The sequence below is a fragment of the Cucurbita pepo genome, chromosome 7, assembly GCF_057944985.1.
Source record: "Cucurbita pepo subsp. pepo isolate OVF chromosome 7, ASM5794498v1, whole genome shotgun sequence".
In the NCBI taxonomy this organism is placed as follows: domain Eukaryota; kingdom Viridiplantae; phylum Streptophyta; class Magnoliopsida; order Cucurbitales; family Cucurbitaceae; genus Cucurbita; species Cucurbita pepo.
Window position 1 is genome coordinate 2,778,220 of NC_141804.1, and position 19,687 is coordinate 2,797,906.

General features: G+C 38.6%; 3 protein-coding genes across 4 annotated transcripts; 2 read left to right on the top strand and 1 right to left on the bottom strand.

Annotated features, from left to right (window-relative positions):
* Positions 1 to 4,239: 4,239 nt before the first annotated feature.
* LOC111799210 (B3 domain-containing protein REM16) lies at positions 4,240 to 8,323 on the bottom strand. The gene is made up of 5 exons (XM_023682657.2): positions 8,067 to 8,323; positions 7,799 to 7,960; positions 5,406 to 5,979; positions 5,000 to 5,184; positions 4,240 to 4,775 (listed from the first exon to the last, which is right to left on the bottom strand). Exons 2-5 carry the CDS (start codon positions 7,907 to 7,909, stop codon positions 4,461 to 4,463), a joined length of 1,185 nt encoding a protein of 394 aa, XP_023538425.2. The 5' UTR covers positions 7,910 to 7,960; positions 8,067 to 8,323; the 3' UTR covers positions 4,240 to 4,460.
* Positions 8,324 to 11,275: 2,952 nt separating this feature from the next.
* On the top strand, positions 11,276 to 12,465 carry LOC111798501 (Dof-type zinc finger DNA-binding family protein). The gene has a single exon (XM_023681692.2). It carries the CDS (start codon positions 11,416 to 11,418, stop codon positions 12,112 to 12,114), a length of 699 nt encoding a protein of 232 aa, XP_023537460.2. The 5' UTR covers positions 11,276 to 11,415; the 3' UTR covers positions 12,115 to 12,465.
* A 3,619-nt stretch (positions 12,466 to 16,084) lies between these two features.
* Positions 16,085 to 19,663, top strand: LOC111798500 (thylakoidal processing peptidase 1, chloroplastic). Of its 2 annotated transcripts, XM_023681691.2 has the most exons (6): positions 16,087 to 17,116; positions 17,232 to 17,300; positions 17,401 to 17,469; positions 18,477 to 18,563; positions 18,652 to 18,719; positions 18,919 to 19,663. In XM_023681691.2, the coding sequence occupies exons 1-6, from the start codon at positions 16,430 to 16,432 to the stop codon at positions 19,037 to 19,039; spliced, it is 1,101 nt and encodes a 366-aa protein (XP_023537459.2). In that variant the 5' UTR covers positions 16,087 to 16,429; the 3' UTR covers positions 19,040 to 19,663. The 2 variants fall into 2 exon arrangements, with proteins under 2 accessions (XP_086981656.1, XP_023537459.2); XM_087125530.1 differs by lacking the exon at positions 17,401 to 17,469 and having other exon boundaries at positions 16,085 to 17,116.
* The last annotated feature ends 24 nt before the right edge of the window (positions 19,664 to 19,687 follow it).

Sequence of the window (19,687 nt, forward strand, 5' to 3'; positions counted from 1 at the left end):
CAACTAAAGCTACGAAAAAATACGTCTACACTAACCCATTAGCTCAACTATTTGAATCCGCTACTTTATCACTTGTTGGCTCTACGTTCTTAAAAGACGTAGCTCAAAGAATCGTGCATAATATTAAAAAATTAAAAATTTAATTTATTAATTAATTATAAAAAAAAATAAATAAAAAAATAAAAATAAAAAAAAACATAAACGTTGAAAGGAACAGGTAAGCATTTGTCTGCCTTAACTTAAGATGTATCCTTAAGTTCCCCAATATTCCCTCTCCGTGTCCAGTTATTCCTTGTCCAATCTTCCGCTCGTGCCTCACGTGACCTCCCCTATTTAATTACCATTAATTAATCTTCATTACTACTAATCCATTAATTAACTCAACTAATCTTCTCTTCTTTTATAAACAAATAATAATAATAATAATATATATTTTTATTTGGTCAGCGCCTGATGCGCTCTAGATTCTCCGGGAAATGCAACGGCTTTATTAATTAATTAATTAATTTAATTAATTTAATTAATTATATTTGTTCATTATTCTCTCTCCGTGCATTTCTCTCTCAAGAATATACAAAATTTATTGGAAACATGCAAATATTTAAAATAAATAAATAAATAAATAATGCTTATGAATCACAGGCAAAATTTTGGATCATATTCCATATTCTATGCCTTTGTCTTATCATAAATTTCTTCTCTCTCTATGTCTTTTGCATCTTTTTCTTCTCAAAAACACCCTTTTCTTTTTAATTCACAAGTGGAATGGTGCACGGTATAATTGGGTTTCTCTGTACCCGAATCATGATTTAGAATCTAGATTTGATATTAGATGGCCTCGATGTTCTCCTGCGAAATGACCATATTACCCACTTAACTTGAACAACTGCGAAGAACGAAAACTATCCCCACATACCAAAACAGCCCAGGATCTCACTATCACTTATGCATGTGCGGAGTTGTGATGCTGTAGAGGAAAAAAAAAACTTGGGGACACATGAGCGTGGTGGTCCGTGCGAGATTGCTATCATGAAAAAGAAAAAGAAAGGCTCCTGAAGAGAGAATGCATTATAGAGTCACAAAAAGGAAATATCACTATGTAGAGACGGCAAATTAGACTGAGAAATTTGTAGAAGGTCAAGAATCAGTCCACATTACCTACTTAGCTTGAACTATGTCTACGAATGAACCAACAAACAAACAGTATCTGTTTAGTATGTTTTGTCATCATTCATATGCTTCAAAAGAAAATCTATGTTCCAAATCACTATGGCTTCATATCCTCCAGATCACTCTTATTTGTATCTTGTATTTGACTATTGTATTTATACGATTAGTAAAGTTAGATAAATTTTTATAATATGATCTAAGGAGACGACATTATAATAGGTAAGAGCAGAGGACATGTAATATTAAATCTTTGTTCGAATATATACAACTATGCACATATCAACATGCATGTGTTACCTCGAGATTCGAGCTCTAAACCACATCATCTTCCTCCTCCTCAAACTCCCAGCAAATATGCATATATAAATATTATAAGATGATAAAACGACAAAAAAGAAAGGAAAGAATCACCGAAATCAACGCCGTTTGGGCTTGTGAGCTCCCAGAACATGAACATTGGTAATACAATTAAGAAGAAGAAGTGTTCAAAATCACAATCAAACATATAATAATAATAATGATTTAGGGGTGTTGCATTTAACAAAGGCCTATAAAGAGGAAAACGGAAAGATGCCATTGGAAAAGGCACAGCTGACGATTGGTCATTAAGGATCAGGTCATTAAAATGGTCAAGGAACGAAACTAGGGGTAACCCTCCCCCAACAACCCTAAACTTTTAGGGTTATTCCCAAACTTCCATAATTTCCGATGTGGGTTTGTTTGATTTGGAGTTTTTTTTTTGTGGAGAATCCCTAAGCTCAAAGCTCAGTGGAAGGATGTCACATGTCAGGACAGAGAAACAGAGTTTTATTTTTTTTACTTCTTTTGTGTGTGTGTGTGTTCTTCATTTATTCAATCATATCTTTGACCAAAAATGGTAGCTGTACCGCAGTTCTCATCCCACTTTCTCAAAACAATGAAATTTTTCTAAGAAAATTGGGTTTCTTTTGAGAGATTCAGTTGTCGTACTGCCAAATTTCACAATGGGATGTACAGATATTAACGTCATCTACAACAAGATTTGAATTTCAAAACGAGTAGATTTTTGTTTGTGAAATGAGTATAGGCAATGTTCGGAGGGCAATAGCTAGCAAGGAGCTTATAGTTTCAAATAGCTCAGGATTTGGGAGTAAAAATTTAAACTTCTGATCTTTTAATGGAATATATGTCTTAATTGATTGAACTGTTTGATATTCAAGAGTTTATAAAGTGTTCTGTGAGAAGGGTAATAGTAAATATGTGAGAAGTGTTCAAGACTTACCAAGGTTTGAGAAGTAATTATGTGAGAAGGGTAATAGTAAAAAATTGACCAATATTGGTAAGAAGGGGCATCATTGTCGTACATACAACCTGATGTGCCCAATGTACGATGTAAAGATATCTCATTGCTTTTTCTATTTGCCGTTTACTATGAGCAGAAGAGGGCAGTCCGGTATTGTTATATCTAAGGTAGGGATGTGAAGATCAAAATAATTGAGAGTATGGGTTAAAAAGAAAAAAACCTTGGTAAGTTCTAAAAGGCGAGGAGGCATCGTCCTTCCGAGATTTGTAAGTGAATGTGAGATCCTTCATTGGTTGGAGAAGGGAACGAAACATTTCTTATAAGGGTGTGGAAACCTCTCCCTAACAGACACGTTTTAAAAACTTTAAGAGGAAACTCGGAGGAGAAAGCCCAAAGATCACAATATCTACTAGCGGTGAACTTGAGTTGTTACAAATAATATAAGAGTCAGTCACCGGGTAGTGTGTTAGCGAGGACATTGGGCCCCCAAAAGAGCTAGATTGTGAGGTCCCACATTGGTTGGAGAGTGGAACGAAGCATTTCTTACAAGGATGTGAAAATCTCTCCCTAGCAGACGCGTTTTATAAACCTTGAGGGGAAGCTGGAAGAAAAAGCCCAAAGAAGACAATATCTGCTAACAGTGGGCTTGGGCAGTTACAAATGGTATCAGAGTCAATCACCGGGCAAGGTGTTAGCGAGGACACTGGACCCCTAAGGGAGTGAACTGTGAGATCTCACATCAGTTAGATAGGGAAATAAAACATTCCTTATAAGGGTGTGGAAACCTCTCCCAAACAGATACATTTTAAAAACCTTGAGAGGGAGCCCAAAAGAAAAACCCAAAGAGAACATACTAGCGATAGCCTTAGGCTGTTACAGTGAACTATAGGTTTACGATACCAAACCAATCTCGCTCAACCAAACCACAAGGGTTAAAAAAAAAATTTCTTATTCCTTAACTTAGCTTTGTGAGATCTTTAGAGAGAGAGAGAGAGATGTGTTTATCTATGTAAGCTTCTACATGTCATTTGATACGTAATGGGGTGGACCACATAAGAACAAAGACATGTTTGGTGAAAAATGTTAGTGAAGATAGAAAGGTACCTGATAGACCTGAAGAATTCCAAACAAATGCTAGAAACAACTCCCAAAAACACCTGGCAAATGTCAAGTTCTCCATCAATGGCGCAGAAGAAAAAAAGAAAAAGTAGAGAACTTGAATCAACATCAAACAGCACAAAAGGAAAAGAAAACAAATACCCATTTCCCTTTCAACTCCACCAAGCACGACTTCCTTCCTTCCTTCCTTCCTTCCTTCCTTACACTGCAGAGAACATGTACAAACAAAACTAAAGTCATAATTTACCATTGGCGCTTTCTGAGGATCAAACCATCCATGATGGTGAAGAATTGCAGGCACATGAAGCCTTCTGTGTTCCACTTCATAGCCCTGCAAGATTTGCATTTTGTCCTCTGTGTATTGAATAATGGCAAACCCACGTGAACCTCAAACATACACTCATAACTCAGGGATTGAAAAGGATATATTCCTATCGCCTCTTTGTTTTTTTTCACATCAACGCGTTTAGTTTAAGGCTCGACTTTTATCTCGAGCTGGATAATGAAGAAGCAGATATCGAGAATGGTGTTCTACGTTCCAACCCTTCTCAATGGCTGCATATGGCTAGTTCAAGGCTGAGAAATTTCTCAGCTCTCATGCAATGCAGCCAATAATATGAGTGATTGAAACTCATGGGCAGTGTTTCACATCAAAAGTTACAAAACTGTGAATGAAGCTTAGAAACTCTTATAAACAGGATATTCTACTCGTATATGACAAAGTTCGGACTAGCGTGGCATCATCGACAATATGTTCGCAGGGATAAGTCACTGCCACAGAACATCATATGTTATAACAGAGTGATTACCTACAATATTATACAGATATCAAATCATGGGTCTTAGCATAAGGTACTAGATAATTTGGGAACTTGCCACAAATTAAGCTTTAGTTGGCTTTGATTAGCTTCCTGTTGCTCTTAACCGACACACGAGTAAGAGGGATAACATCTTCGACAACACGGAAGATTTTGACCTCCAGGACCACAGGACCACTTGTTTTAGGGACAGGCTCAAAGACGCAGACGTCGAATTCTTCTAAATTGTTATCTATAGCGAAATGTTTCCATCCACTTGTAAGGCCACCACATTGACGACTTGCGGTAAAGCTGAATTTGGCCGGCCATTCGTTGTTTCCGAGACGCAGTATTACGTCTTGGTTGCAAAGGGAGAGATTTTTCGTAACCCATTGAGTGGGGATAAACTGCATCATCAACCAACGTGCCGTGTGATATGCATATGAGAACTAAAAAAATCGACGAACTTAACATACAGTCAACAAAGGGATTGCCTAACTTTCCTAATACTAAGGAATTCACACATTCATTTCACAGTTCACTTCAGAAGATCTCATGGAAAACATAGATTGGGCGTTGAAAGAAAGTTCAAGGAGAAACTAAAAGATCAGCAACAGAATACAAGTTTTACCAGGTAGAATCTCCTGTATACATGTGAAGGTCGCATGATAACTTTGAAACCAGCATTGCTTGATGCTGCTTCTGCCAACTTCAGGGCATTGTTCTTGTCCTCTTCCGTAATAGCCCTCCGATTGGATAGGTATTGCTCGGCATATGACCCGATTTTCTTAACGGGAGTAGCTTCCTCGTCGGAATCTAGCAAAGTTCAATGTCAGATACCAGATTGATCCATAAACATTAAATAGATTGAGTCTTGACTACACAATCATTACAAAAATGCTTTCCTAGTCAAGATTGGAAACGTATCGTACTAGAATCTCTATAACGGAGCTCGATGATAACAACCTAGGAATCACCAAGAAAACAGGGAGACATGAATCAAGGATTAAAAACTTAAGCAGTTCTTCTCCAACTACCTGATAACTGAACCGGAGCAGGGGTGGGTGTCATAACTGCTGCACTTTTTGGAGTTTCTTTCCTTCTTCTAGTACGTATTGTTCGTATAGGCTGAGCTGAAAAAACCTCAGGTTGACCATTCAAATTTGTAGCTTTGGACACGACGTCCTGTATCATACGTTCCATACTGTCATCGTGCAAATTATTTTCGGAGGAAGCACATTCAGCACCATTGTTAGCATCAACATCAAAACTATCTAAAGTGGGTTCTCCAAACTTCCTCTTAGCCTTGTGTCCAGTGTCGCTATTTGTATGCTCGCAGATTTTTACGAAATACGATGCTTCCTTCTCACAAAAGCTCTTCCAATCAAATACTAAAACGTCAAACTGTGACGCTCCGTTGTACCTAAAAACTAAAAGATCATTCTGCTCCAGAGAATGAGCCTTCACAAACTCTTGCCAGCCGTGATTGAAATACAATTTATCATCAGTGGCAGACAATCCCACATCCCATGTGGCACCACTAGGACCTTTAAGAGTCACAGTTGATGGAAGTTTCTTTTTCAAATTGTTTACAAATTTGTTTGGAAGTACCTGCAGCTCAGATAATATATATCAATGAGTTGCCAAGATTCTAGAAAAGTTTGTAAGAGAAACTATGATGCAATTTTCAGATCAAAGAAATAGATGATCATAGCAAAGAGATCAGTTCTAATGGAGTGAGCGTTTGTATCCAAATAGTAAATCATCAATTGTCTAAAACCCCATAAGCTTAGAACACCTTAGGAAGATGGTGTGTGCTTTAAACATGAACTGTATGAATGGGGCAACTGTAGGCGGTAAGGTATTGACGATTGTTGGGAGAGGAGTCCCACATCAGCTAATTAAGAAAAAGATCGTGGGTTTATAAGTAAGAAACACTATCTCTATTGGTATGAGGCCTTTTGGGAAAACCAAAAGCAAAGCCATGGAGCTTATGCTCAAAGTGAACAATATCATACCATTGTGGAGAGTTGTGGTTCCTAGCATGGTATCAAAGTCATGCCCTTAACTTAGCCATGTCAACAGAATCCTCAAGTATCGAACAAAGAATTGTGAGCCTCGAAATGTGTGGTCAAAAAGTGACTCAAATGTTGAATAGAGGGTGTACTTTGTTCGAGGGCTCCAGAGAAAAGAGTCGAGCCTCGATTAAAGGGAGGCTGCTCGAGGGCTCTATGGGCCCCAGAGGAGGCTCTATGGTATACTTTGTTTGAGGGGAGAATTATTGAGGATTGTTGGGAGAGAAAGTCCCACAATGACTAATTAAGGGGTTGATCATGGGTTTATAAGTAAGGAATATTATCTCTAAGTATGAGGCCCGATGGGAAAACCAAAAGAAAAGCCATTAGAGCTTATGCTCAAAGTGGACAATATCATACCATTGCGGAGAGCTGTGGTTCCTAACATAAGGTACACATGATCCAACAATGCTATAAAGCTACAATTTGTAGAGATCATTTAAGCTCGCTACAATTTGTAGAGATCATTTAAGCTCATCATTGAAGGGCCTTACCGAATAAGAACACGACAGAAATACTTAAACATGAAATTTGTATGAACATAATTCTCAAATAAATAGTCTCCAACATCGTTTACATCGTGTCTAAACAATGAGGAAACAAATGGAATTCACTCCCAAATCCTAGAAAAGCTTGCAAGTGAAATTTTAATGCAATTGTCCGGTCAAACAAATAGATGATCATAGCAAGAAACCAGTTCTATTAGAGCAAGTGTGAGATCCCACATTTATTGGAGAGGGGAACAAAACATTCATTATAAGAGTGTAGAAACCTCTCCCTAGCAGACACGTTTTAAAACCACGAGGCTGACGAATGTAACGGGCCAAAGCAGACAATATCTGTTAGTGGTGGGCTTGCACTGTTACAAATAGTACTAGAGTCAGACACTAGGCGGTGTGCCAGCAAGGACGCTAGGCTCCCAAGGGGGGTGTGGGTTGTGAGATCTCACATCGGTTGGAGAGGGAAACGAAACATAAGGGTGTAGAAACCTCTCCTTAACAGACGCGTTTTAAAACCATGAGACTTACAAACGTAATGGGTCAAAGCAGACAATATTTGTTAGTAGTGGACTTGGGCTGTTAGAGTAAGTGTTTAAATCCTAAATCATCGATCACAAAAAATCCATAAGCTCAGAACAGTTGGGAAAAACGCTGAGTTCTTCAAACATTAACTCTATGGATGAGGAAACAAACAGCATAAAATAAAAAAAACACAACAAAATCTAATGAACAGAGTCTCTGCTACAAGTTTGTGAGGATCAAAACCAAAATCTAATATCTAATCATAATCAAACATCAAATGCAGAACACAAAATTTGAAAATACAAAAGGAGAGAGCAGAAAAAGAAAACCTACAAGTTTCTGTTCACTACCACCGGCAAGAATTTGATAGAAGTGGGTGAACTGAAAATGGCTCCAATAGATATCTTCTGCCCATTTGTTGGAGCTATCGCTTACTTTATCCATTAGTACAGCTAGAAACACAATAAATTAACAACTAGAAGATCGAAATGCAACCTGAAATCCATTCAGAGAGCAAGTTCATCAATATGATTCAAGAACAAAACATACCCACAACGAACAAGAATCTAGATCTAGAAAGTAAGTGAGTGCCCTAACTTACCGGCGGATTTGGCGGCAGAACAAGATGGATGCAGCCGCCGATTGCCGATTTCGGAGCCGCGGTTGAATTTCCAGATTTGAAGGAAGATGGATCCGCCGCAATCGGATGCTTGGACAACAAGCAGAGAAGTAGAGCCGAAGCCCAAGTTATTGTTCTAATGCGACAAGTCACTGACGGAGAAAAAGGTAATGGAGATGCCCGTTTCAAGGCCATTCTTGAAAATCGATGAGCTTTTCTTCCAAGTACAGTGGAGTAGAATTTCCGCACGAACGTGTCGTTCGTTTACTTATCCAAGAAAATACCGTAAGAACACATTTTGGAAGTAATTTTCTCACTTTTGATGCAATTAATTCTCTTCTTTCTATCAAGTTTGATGAACATAAGAAGGCTAATCTGTGTATAAGTTCTAAATCTAATTCATCTTAGAATTACTTTAGTTGTGTATTTAAGTTATAATCATAAATTATCTCAGAGTCAAATGGTCAATTTGATTTCGTTTTCTGTGGAGATAGGAGGGGATTGGGATTAAATTCCGGCCACAAACTTCTTGGGAGACTATAAATACCTGTAAAAATCAGACTCATCCATGTAATTCAGATCTCATCCCTTCGAAATTCGAGCATCAACTCATCCATGTAATTCAGATCTCATCCCTTCGAAATTCGAGCATCAATTCTGCCATCTCTAAGTTTCAAGTAATTCTCGGGAGACTATAAATACCCTGTAAAAATCAGATTTGTGGATGGATATAATTCAGATCTCAAATTTCAAATGGAGACGTTTCCTTCGAGATTCGAGCATCAATTCTGTCATTTCTAAATTGCAATTCTTGTGTAGAATTGCATCCGAGCCATTCAATCAAGTCTTGATCATGTTCGATTGTAGAGGGACTCAATTTAGAACAAAGTTTCCAAACATTGCTTCTAGATCTTCGATCGTAACACATAATCTAATTCTAGCCTCATTTTTTTTTGTTGATTCAAATTTTGTAAAAGGAGGGGTTAATTACTTTCAAGTGTTCTTGCTTCAACAAAAGCTTGGGTGGTTAGGCTGAGGATTAGGGTTGTCTTATCAATATACGTGTCTTCTGGTTTGGTTATTGTCAGAGTCGTGACGTTGTAGGGCAATACCTCAACGTCTACCTCTCGCGTTTTTCTCCAATAGCCTACATTTTTCAATAGTCCCCTTTATTTTGCTCTACGAGATCCCATATCGATTGGAGATGGGAACAAAGTATTCTTATACCAGAGTGAAAACTTCTCCCTTACACGAGCATTTTAAAACTTTGAGGGAAACCCTTATACCGAAAACCAAACAGGACAATATCTACTACCAACATTAACTTTATTTAATAACTTTTTTAAAAGAATATAAAAAACTGTGTCATATTTGATTTTCGATAGTGACCTAATTCTTATTCAAAAGTTTCAACCCACTAAGAACCGTATCATCATTTTGTTCCAATCAATGATCCCTTAGTAAGAATCGCTCGAGTATATAAGTTCTATACTTTTTATCATTATAGACCGGGATAAAAAATAAATAAATTATAGAGTAGAAAATACTCGCTTCAAAAACTAATGATACGATCCTTCATCATCCGAAACACATTTTTAGTTCATGTGGCATAAAAAACAGTCGACCTTCGGTTTCTCTGTCTCCCTGTTCCCTTTCTTGTTAACGTCTTCGAGTGCTTTGACCAGTTATTAGTTAACCATGGTTAAATCTTGACCAAGGTAATTAATTAAGCTAATGATACTAAAATTAACCCGGTTAACCATAATGTGTTTGAAGATGAGGGGGGAATGAAATGGTTTGTAGTGTAGTGTAGGGAGCATGCAAAGGTCGACAACTCAAGAAAAGAAATGGCACACACATCCAACCCTTCATTATTGCTTTCTTCCACATTCACCAACATTCATTATTCCCTTCCCACTCCTTTCCCTCTCTCTCTCCATTCTCGTTGATATGATTCGGGTCAATTCAAGCATAGTTTACGTGATACCCGAGTAAAGGACGAGTGCATAAATGAGCTGGAACTATAGCTGAACGAGAGTCGTTTGAAAGGTAAGATAGCTAAAATAGGCATAAAAGAGTCTGTGTGTAACAATCTAAGCCCACTGATAGCTGATATTGTCTGATTTGGTCCGTTATGTATCGTCGACAGTTTCACCGTTTTAAAATGCGTCTACTTGAGAAAGTGATTTGAATGATAAGATAGCTAAAAAAACATAAAAGGGTCGGTGTGTAATAATTCAAGCCCACCGTTTGCAGATATTTTTCGCTTTAGCTTGTTACGTATTGTTGATAGCCTTACAATTTTAAAACGCGTGTACTAGGGAGAGGTTTTCATATCCTTATAAGGAATGCTCCCCTCGGAGTTAGCGTCCCCTAGTTTTGAAACGCGTCTACTAAGAAGAGATTTTCACACGCTTATAAGGAATGCCCCCCTCGGAACTAGTGTCCCCCAATTTTGAAACGCGTCAACTAGAAAAAAGTTTTTACACTCTTTTAAGAAATGCCCCCTCAGAGCCAACATCCCCCAGTTTTGAAACACGTCTACTAGGAAGAGGTTTTCACACCCTTATAAGGAATGTCCCCACGGAGCCAACATCCCTCAGTTTTGAAACGCGTCCACTGGGAAAAAGTTTTTACACCCTTATAAGAAATGCCCCCCTCGGATCCAGCATCCCCAGTGTTTGGCTCTGATACCAAATGTAACAGCCAAAGCTCACCGCTAACACACCCTTACAAGGAATGCCCCCCTTGGGGGTCCAGCATCCTCACTGTCACACCACTCAATGTCTGGCTCTGATACCATTTGTAATAGCCGAAATCCACCGCTAACAGATATTGTTTGCTTTGACCCATTACATATCGCCATCAGTCTCACGGTTTTAAAACGCATCTGTTAAAGAGAGATTTCTTCACCCTTATAAGTGGTACTTCATTCTCCTATCCAACCGATGTAGAATCTCACATTTCACCTCCCTCGGGGATCCAGCGTTCTCGCTAGCACACCACTCAGTATCTGCCTCTGATATCATTTGTAACCATCCAAACCCACAGTTAGTATAAAATTGTCAATTTTGACCCGTTACATATCTCCATCAGCCTCACAATTTTAAAACGCGTATACTAAAAAGAAGTTTCTATACTCTTATAAGAAACGTTTCGTTCTCTCAATTATCCGATCCGGTGGTTGAGGGTTGAAAGTGTGGGTTTGGTGGTAAGTGAGATATGGAACATCGTACTACCCCACAGCTTTCACCCCCAAACTAAATAAAAACCCAATCTTTCCACTTTCTTTTAACTCATTCCCACTCCCATTTCTCCTCGATCTTCTTCAATGCCGTCGGAATCAGCCAATCCCAACAGAACCAACCGCCCCCAACACGCCATGCCCTTCCCTCCCCCGCCCCAATCCGACCCACGCCCCTGCCCACGCTGCGACTCACTCAACACCAAATTCTGCTACTACAACAACTACAACCTCTCTCAGCCCCGCCACTTCTGCAAGTCCTGCCGCCGCTACTGGACCCACGGCGGCACCCTCCGCGACGTTCCTGTCGGCGGCGGCTCACGCAAAAACTCCAAACGCTCACGTTATCACAACGCCCCCTCCTCTGCTTCCTCCTCTTCCTCCTCTGTTTCTCTTCTTCCTCCCGCCGCCGCCGCCGTCACTAACGACATTAACGTGAATCTCAACGACACCATGTCCGGTCCTGCCACTTTTACTTCTCTCTTGAGCTCCCAAGGATCCGGGTTTTTGGCTCTTGGTGGATACGGGTCTGGATCCGGGTCGGCTCATGCCCCTGCAGCTTTTGACGAAATGGGGTTCGGCTTAGGCAGGGGATTATGGGATACCGCTTGTACTTACACTGAAGTTGGGGATCTCGTCGGAGCTCCGGAAACGTCGTCGTCTGGATACAACACGTGGCAGATGAATGACACCAATGGCGACGGCGCTGGCGGCGGAGTTGTCGACGGCGATTTGCTGAATTGGCCGGACCTTGCCATTTCCATGCAAGGCAAGAGCTTGAAGTAATCTAATAATACTACACACAAAAACACCCTCTCAATGCTTTCCTTCATTTTTTTTTAATGGCTTTCTGAATCTTTCCTTCTGGGTTGTTTTCTGAATCTCTCCGACACAAATTCGACAAAGAAAACCAAAAAAAAGAACAAAAATGAATGTTCCTTTGTCTCTGTTTATACAAATCGTGTTATTTTCTTGGTCTCTTCCATTATCAAAACCCATATGAACCTGAAAGAAAAAACAGAGCATTACAATGATGCTCTGTTATGCTCTGTTTCTGATACGTTAGAACAGTTTTATAAACTATTACTGGTCTCTGTAATGGCTCCAAGAACATGGGATCCTAGGATTATCCGAAATATGAATTAATTAATTGATCCAAATCTCAACTTACAGGTTAGATTCATATAAAAATGTAACATTTTTCATGTGGGTTTGAGCTGAAAGAACTGAGAATCCCAATAAAACAGAGCCGATTACAACAAATGAAAGAAACCCATTTGGTTTTGTATTTTGGATTAAAGAACAAACCATCCTCTGAAAACTGCGCCATTTGACTGACTGACTGACAAGACGAGCCGAACTACGATGGAACAGGCGGTTCCCCCTTCTTGTTTGACTTTGACTTTGACTTTGACTTTGACTTCAACGAGGAGAGAGAGAGAGAGAGAGAGAGAGAAAAGGGGGCAGGGGGAGACCGAACGTGTTATTGAGAATGATTGGGAAGGGGGCTTTGGGGGGCAAGGGGAACGGAAATAGCGGCAGGGTTTTGATGTCTATTGATTGCTTGCTATGGCGTTTGGCTAGACAAATGAGAGCAGCGGCCCCAAGCTTAGTGGTGTGGGCGCGCCCTCGTGCATTGCCGTCGAGTTCTTATGATCTTCTTCTTCCCCCACTAACCCAACATTCATTATCTATGATGATTGTTTATGCACACCCATTGAATCAATCCCTAGGTGTTTTATCCTACATTATAGCCTTTATTTATATATATATATATATATATATATATATTTTGTAACGGCCCCATAAGATATTGTCTCGGCTTTCTCTTTCGGACTTCCACTCAAGGGTTTAAAACGCGTCTGTTAGACAAGGTTTCCATGGGGACTTTCACTCGAGGGTTTTAGAGAAGGTTTCCATACCCTTATAAAGGGTAGTTTGTTCTTCTCTCCAACTAATGTGGGACATCACAATCCACCCCCTTCGGGGCCCAGTGTCCTTACTGGCACATCGCAGCGAGAAGGCTGACACATCGTCCGGTGTAAGGGTAGTTTGTTCTCCTCCCCAACCAATGTGGGACATCACAATCCACCCCCTTCGGGGCCCAGTGTCCTTACTGGCACACCGCAGAGGATACCATTTGTACTGGCCCAGATCCACCGCTAGCAGATATTGTTCTCTTTGGGCTTTTCCTTTCGAGCTTCCCCTCAAGGCTTTAAAACTGGTCTGCTAGAAGAAGGTTTCCATACCCTTATAAATGGTGGTTTGTTCTCCTCCCTAACCCAGGTGGGATCACATATATATATATATAGTAATAGGAATTATACTTTCTTATGAGTGTTAACAATGTTGTTTTACTCGAAATTGAAGGTTCAAATTCTCGTACCTTAACATTGGTTGTAATAGCCCAAACTCGCTTGTTCTCTTTGGGCTTTCCCTTAAAGTTTTTAAAACGTGTTTCTAGATAGAGGTTTCCACATCCTTATAAAGAATGTATTGTTCCCCTCTCCAACCGATGTGAGATCTCACAATTCACCATTTTAGGGGCACAATGTTCTCGTTGGCACACCGTTCGGTGACTGGCTCTAATACCATTTGTAAGAGCCTGAGACGACCGCTAGTAGATATTGTCCATTTTAATCCATTATCACTCTCAGCCTCGCAATTTTAAGAACCTTGAAGGGAATTACAAAGAGAACAATATCTACTAGCAGTGGGCTTGGGCTATTACAAATAATATTAAAGCCAGACACTGAGCAGTGTGACAGCGAGGATGTTGAGCCCCAAAGGGGGTGGACACGGGGCGATGTGTTAGCGAGGACGTTGGGGCCCGAAGAGGGTGGATTATGAGATCGCACATCGGTTGGAGAAGGGAACGACGAGGATGCTAGGCACAACGTAAAAAAAAGTTTAAAGAAAAAAAAAATCAAAATTTATCTTATAAGACATCAAATTGAGAGTCCACATAATTCTTTGACATTGTAAATGATTGTCTTCAACACTATAGCTATGGTGGGATTAGTTGTTGGATGATTGTCGAATGACGTTTTTCTTGATTAGGTGAATGCGAGTGATGGATATACCTTTTCTATTTTCTAGTAGGTGACCTCGGGAAGAGTTCAAGAAGAAATAAATGGTGAAACCCCATTGAAAATTATTAGTCGAGTGTGTCATTGTGCTTCATATTCTCCTACATATATTCCAGGTGTAGATACCTATCTAAAACCAATTCATCGCAATAGCGATAAACGATTCTATTAGAGATCGAAATTCATATCCTCGTTCTGGGTTCTCCCATTATAGTAGAAATTGCACAAACACGACATGTATCGTTCAAAAGCCACTTTAGTTGATGTGTCCTAATCTATGTAATCGATGAATATGCTGTCGTTGTGAACCAGATACATTATAACTCGTAAATATATGGATAAAATGTAGTTTATATAATTTGACCGAATACTGATAATATAAATACTCATAAATTTTCTAAAGTTTTAATAATATTAGTACCTTCATAAAAAAATTTAAAAAATAGTCAAATTAGTAAGAATGAGTTAAAATCAAGAAAAATATAAGAATAGATTATGAAATTAAATTAATAATAAAAATGATTAGTTTATCCTGTGCGGATTCTTACCACTCTAGTTAACCTAATATAATTTATACATTTTTATTTGGCTCAGGTTAATCCGAAAGTTTTATTCACGAAAAATGAACCCAATTCTACTAGAAATGTTAATTCAACTTAATCCAACTCTTATAATTCGGGTTGGGTTGGTCCGGGTTGTCGAGTTGAATGTACAAAATTTTATGAAAATGAAAAAAAAAAAAAATTTAAACAAAACATAAATAATAAGAAATTATATAATTATAATTATGGTGTTGAATTTATACAACTTAACCACTTTAGCGATTTTCTCTCCCTAAATAATAAGCATTTAAAAATATTTATTTATTGTTTTTATAGGTTTTTTAAAATTATATAATGATTTAAAATACTAAGGAAATAGGCAAGAAAGACAGGTTCGGCGCTAAAATCGCTGACGTATGCGCTTCCGTCACTCATTTTCTGGACCAAAGGTCAACCCACGTGGTTCTCCAATTTATCATAATAAATAATATTAGGATAAATTAGTTATTATTATTATTATTATTATTATTATTATTTATTATTATTTTGCCATTAGAATTGTGTATTAAAATAAAATAAAAAAATAAATCATTAATGTGTGTATTAGGATAAAAATATTTTCAATTAATTTTTTTTATTTACAAATTTTTTAAAAATTCAAATATTAAACATTTACGAGTCAGAATGCATCATATTATAAATGTTAAATATTTTTAATTTTCATAATAATCTTAAAACTAGAGCAGAATTATCCTATTTTTTGAGTTGACTAGGTTGACCCGACAAAAAAAAAGTCAAACTTTCGAACTTACCCAAATTTTTTATTTTCTTGAAATTCAACTTTAACCTAAAACAATATATATATATATATATATATATATATATATATATATAATCCAATAAGATGAAATTAAAATTTAGGGAAAATGATAGAATTTAACCTTTATTTTATTATTCATACCATTTTTCAAGATTGAAAGGGCTTTTTCGTAATTTCACAGGCGAATACGGCCAACGTGTCTAGTCAAAAAGTCAAAAAGTCAAAAAGTCAAAAAGGGCAATCCGTTTATCTTCTCGTCGTCTTCCTCCGGCTGCGGTGTTAGTTTCTTCATCATATATATCAATTTATTCATTTTTCCTGCTTGGGTTCTTCGTGTTTTTCCTCTCTGTTTCCTCTCTCTGATTCTCTTGTGGAAACCGAGCTCCCCCTCTTCTCAGATTCCTCTCGTTGACTTCCCCAAAACCCTATCCCGGTCATCAATCGCCGATCGATTCTTTGATTTTCAAATACTGGCTTCAATCCCCTCCGATCTGTAGTTTCCGGCTTCAATTTCCCGCTTCGGACGCCGATTCTCTGCTTTCCAAAGACGAAATGGCGTTTCTCGATCACTAGGTTGTTGCGATTATTCTTATCTTGTCTCTGCAACAAACCTGCTTCAAATCCTAATCCACCTACTGAAATTTGCGATCATGGCTATTCGAGTTACCCTCTCCTACTCTGGCTATGTTGCCCAAAACCTAGCTTCCTCCACCGGCCTTCGGGCCGGTAACTGCCGCGTTTTTCAGGAGTGTTGGGTCCGATCTTGTATTTTTGGCTCAAGCCATAAGCCGGACCTCAAATCTGCTGGAAGCGCGCGCAATTATCGGTCTGATAGCCGGCGGTTTAAGCCGAGTTGTTCTTCTATGTACAGCGCTCTCCCGGGAGAAATGGTTGGGGAAAACCCTAAGAGTCCAATGATTTTGGGTTTGATTTCGATGCTGAAATCGATGGCGTCTGCTTCTGAATCTTCTCCGATCTCCACGGGGATTTTGGGGGTTTCTTCATTTAAAGCCACTTCGATTATACCCTTTCTACGAGGCTCGAATTGGCTTCCGGGTTACGATATACGATCTCATGTAAGCGATGATGTCGATAAAGGAGGAACAGTTTGTTGTGATTATGATGAAAGTGGGAGTGATGAGTTTTATGAGAGTGATTTTGAGAAGAGCAGCTGGGTTTCGCGCTTGTTGAATACCTATTCCGATGATGCAAAGGCTCTGTTTACGGCTTTGACTGTTAGTGTGCTCTTTAAATCGTTCTTGGCTGAGCCGAAATCGATTCCTTCTTCTTCCATGTATCCTACCCTGGAAGCAGGGGATCGTGTTTTAGCAGAAAAGGTGACCCTTAGTTCATATAATTGATATCTCTGAATTGAATTGTTGATATCTTCATATTTGTTGACTGTTTTCACAGTTCTTCACTGATATCTGTTTCTTTTCCTCCTGGTATTAGGTTTCATACTTTTTCAGGAAACCTGAAGTTTCAGATATAGTGATCTTCAAACCTCCTAAGATCTTGCAGGTATTGATTCCTTTGATTAATGAGATTCTTTTAAGGAAATTTTCTATTTAGAACTGTTGAATGCTGATATGTTCTTGCATATTTTTTGCACCCCATTTAGGAATTTGGAGTTAGTTCGAGTGAGGTGTTTATTAAGAGAGTTGTGGCTACGTCTGGGGACGTGGTGGAAGTAAGTGTTCTTCAAACTTGTAACATCGTTTCTTTAGTATGCAATAATTTTGTGATATGTTTGTTTTTCGAAAAGATAGTTCAGTTCTTTGCTTTGTTCTCTGATTCGTATTGGTTAGCAAATGAGTAAATAACTTGTTCGCTTGAATTTCGAGTAACATCAAAGACTATGTGGTAAAGAATCAACCTAAGAGAAAACTCTGATACCAAATAATAAGGAATCACTGCAAGGGAAGTAAGATTCAGATTACCTTGTTGATCAAATATCTCAAAGCAAGAACACTTGTTTGAGATTTGAATCACTCCACCAGCAAGATCGATTATGTCAAGCTTGAATGATTATAAACATGCAACCTAAACAACGTAGAATTGCAAAGAAACTTAGCCTTTGGCTAAAGGAAAAAAAGGTAAGAACACTTAGCCCTAATGATAAGGAATCACTCCAAGGAAAAGTAAAATTCGAAGTATCTTGTTGATCAAATATCTCAAGTCAAGAACACTTGATTGAGATTCGAATACCCCACAAGCAAGATCGATCATGTCAAGCTTGAATGATTCTAAACATGCAATCTAAACTACGGTTGAATTGCAAAGAAACTTAGCCTTTGGCTAAAGAAAGCAAAAATGCTCTTTTTAGTGCATTCTCCAAGTCTCTTTACAAAGATAACATACATGGGTTATATGACCTCAAAATAAAAACCCTTAACATTCCATGAGGTATTCCAAGAGTTGTAACTTTCATACTTTATGATCATAATTAATGGTTGTAAGTCAGATATCTTCAATGCTGGAGATGAATGGGGAACCGAATATAGTTACGATATTAGATAGTTCTCGACACTAATCATTAGTAAAAGATAGGATTTTCGAATCTTTGGTAGTTGCTAACACTCGACATTTATTAGTATCCCATCGGCCGATTTGGTGATTTAGATGGTGACCTTTAGTCCTATTGTATTTAACATTATGACTTTGACATTAATTATTCGATGCAATGTCGTATGGTAGGTTCGGAATGGGAAATTGGTGGTAAACGGTGTTGTTGAAGATGAGGACTTCATCTTAGAGCCAATTGCTTATGAGATGGATCCAATGGTAATTGTCTTTCCATGTCAACCCTCCCTCCCTCTTTCGAATTCTGATCAATGGGAGAAATAAACAGTTTGCTCGTTTTCTTCTGCAGCTTGTGCCTGAAGGTTATGTGTATGTAATGGGAGACAACCGTAACAATAGTTGTGATTCTCACAACTGGTAAGTTCACCATCTTAGTTATGTTGCTTTATAATTTGAAACCCAAGGTAGAACTGTCAGGCCACATAGGCACGTCGTGCTTTACAATTGTCGTAATGCTTTCGTGAGTAGATGAAAACCGGGTGAAGATCGAATACTAGCAATGATAGCCACCATTGTTTCTGATATTATGTTATACCTGTTTCTTTTTATTCTCCAGGGGTCCGCTCCCGGTTGAAAATATCGTAGGAAGATCATTATTCAAGTACTGGCCTCCCCCCAAAGGATCCAGTATGGTAGATGAACCACATGCAAAGAACATTAATCTGGGGATGTCCTGACACCGTCCCGGTATTACCTTACCTTGTCATACCCTTAACACGGATCAAACTGGCCTATTTCGGTCCCGATTCCTGCAACATCTTTGCACATAAAACTTGGATTGGACTTCATGTCCACATGGTGTGTATTAATGGAAGTAACTCCTATCCCTTGTGGTGGTTATATCCTATGCTATTCTTAATCCAAAATGGGATTGAAGAGAAAAAAAAAAAAAATGGAAAAAAGAAAAGAAATGGAATAAAAAGAGTTAGAGGGGAATTGATCTCTAGGCCCCTAAATTGGTATTGTGGAACCAAAGTTTTCGAATCTTCAAAGGGTTCGGGTGTTCCAGAAAATGTCGAACAGGCCTGGGACGAGCATCGTTCACCTTCAGCTTGCAGCCTCGCTCTGTCGTTTTGGTCATTGTAGACATATATGGCTGAGATGAAAGGACATGGAGTGGCAAATGTATCTATCTTAGCAATGAACAAACTTCATGGTGTGTCTATTTTCTGTGTGTTTTGTGCTGTAACTTGCTCAGCTTTAGTCATAGAGAAGATTGGATCCTGTAATTCTAGACAAGATTGTATCTGTGGATTTGAATTCAGAGATTTCAGATAATTGGTATTTTCTGTTTTGTTAGACGATACGACGGGTCGAATGTTGTC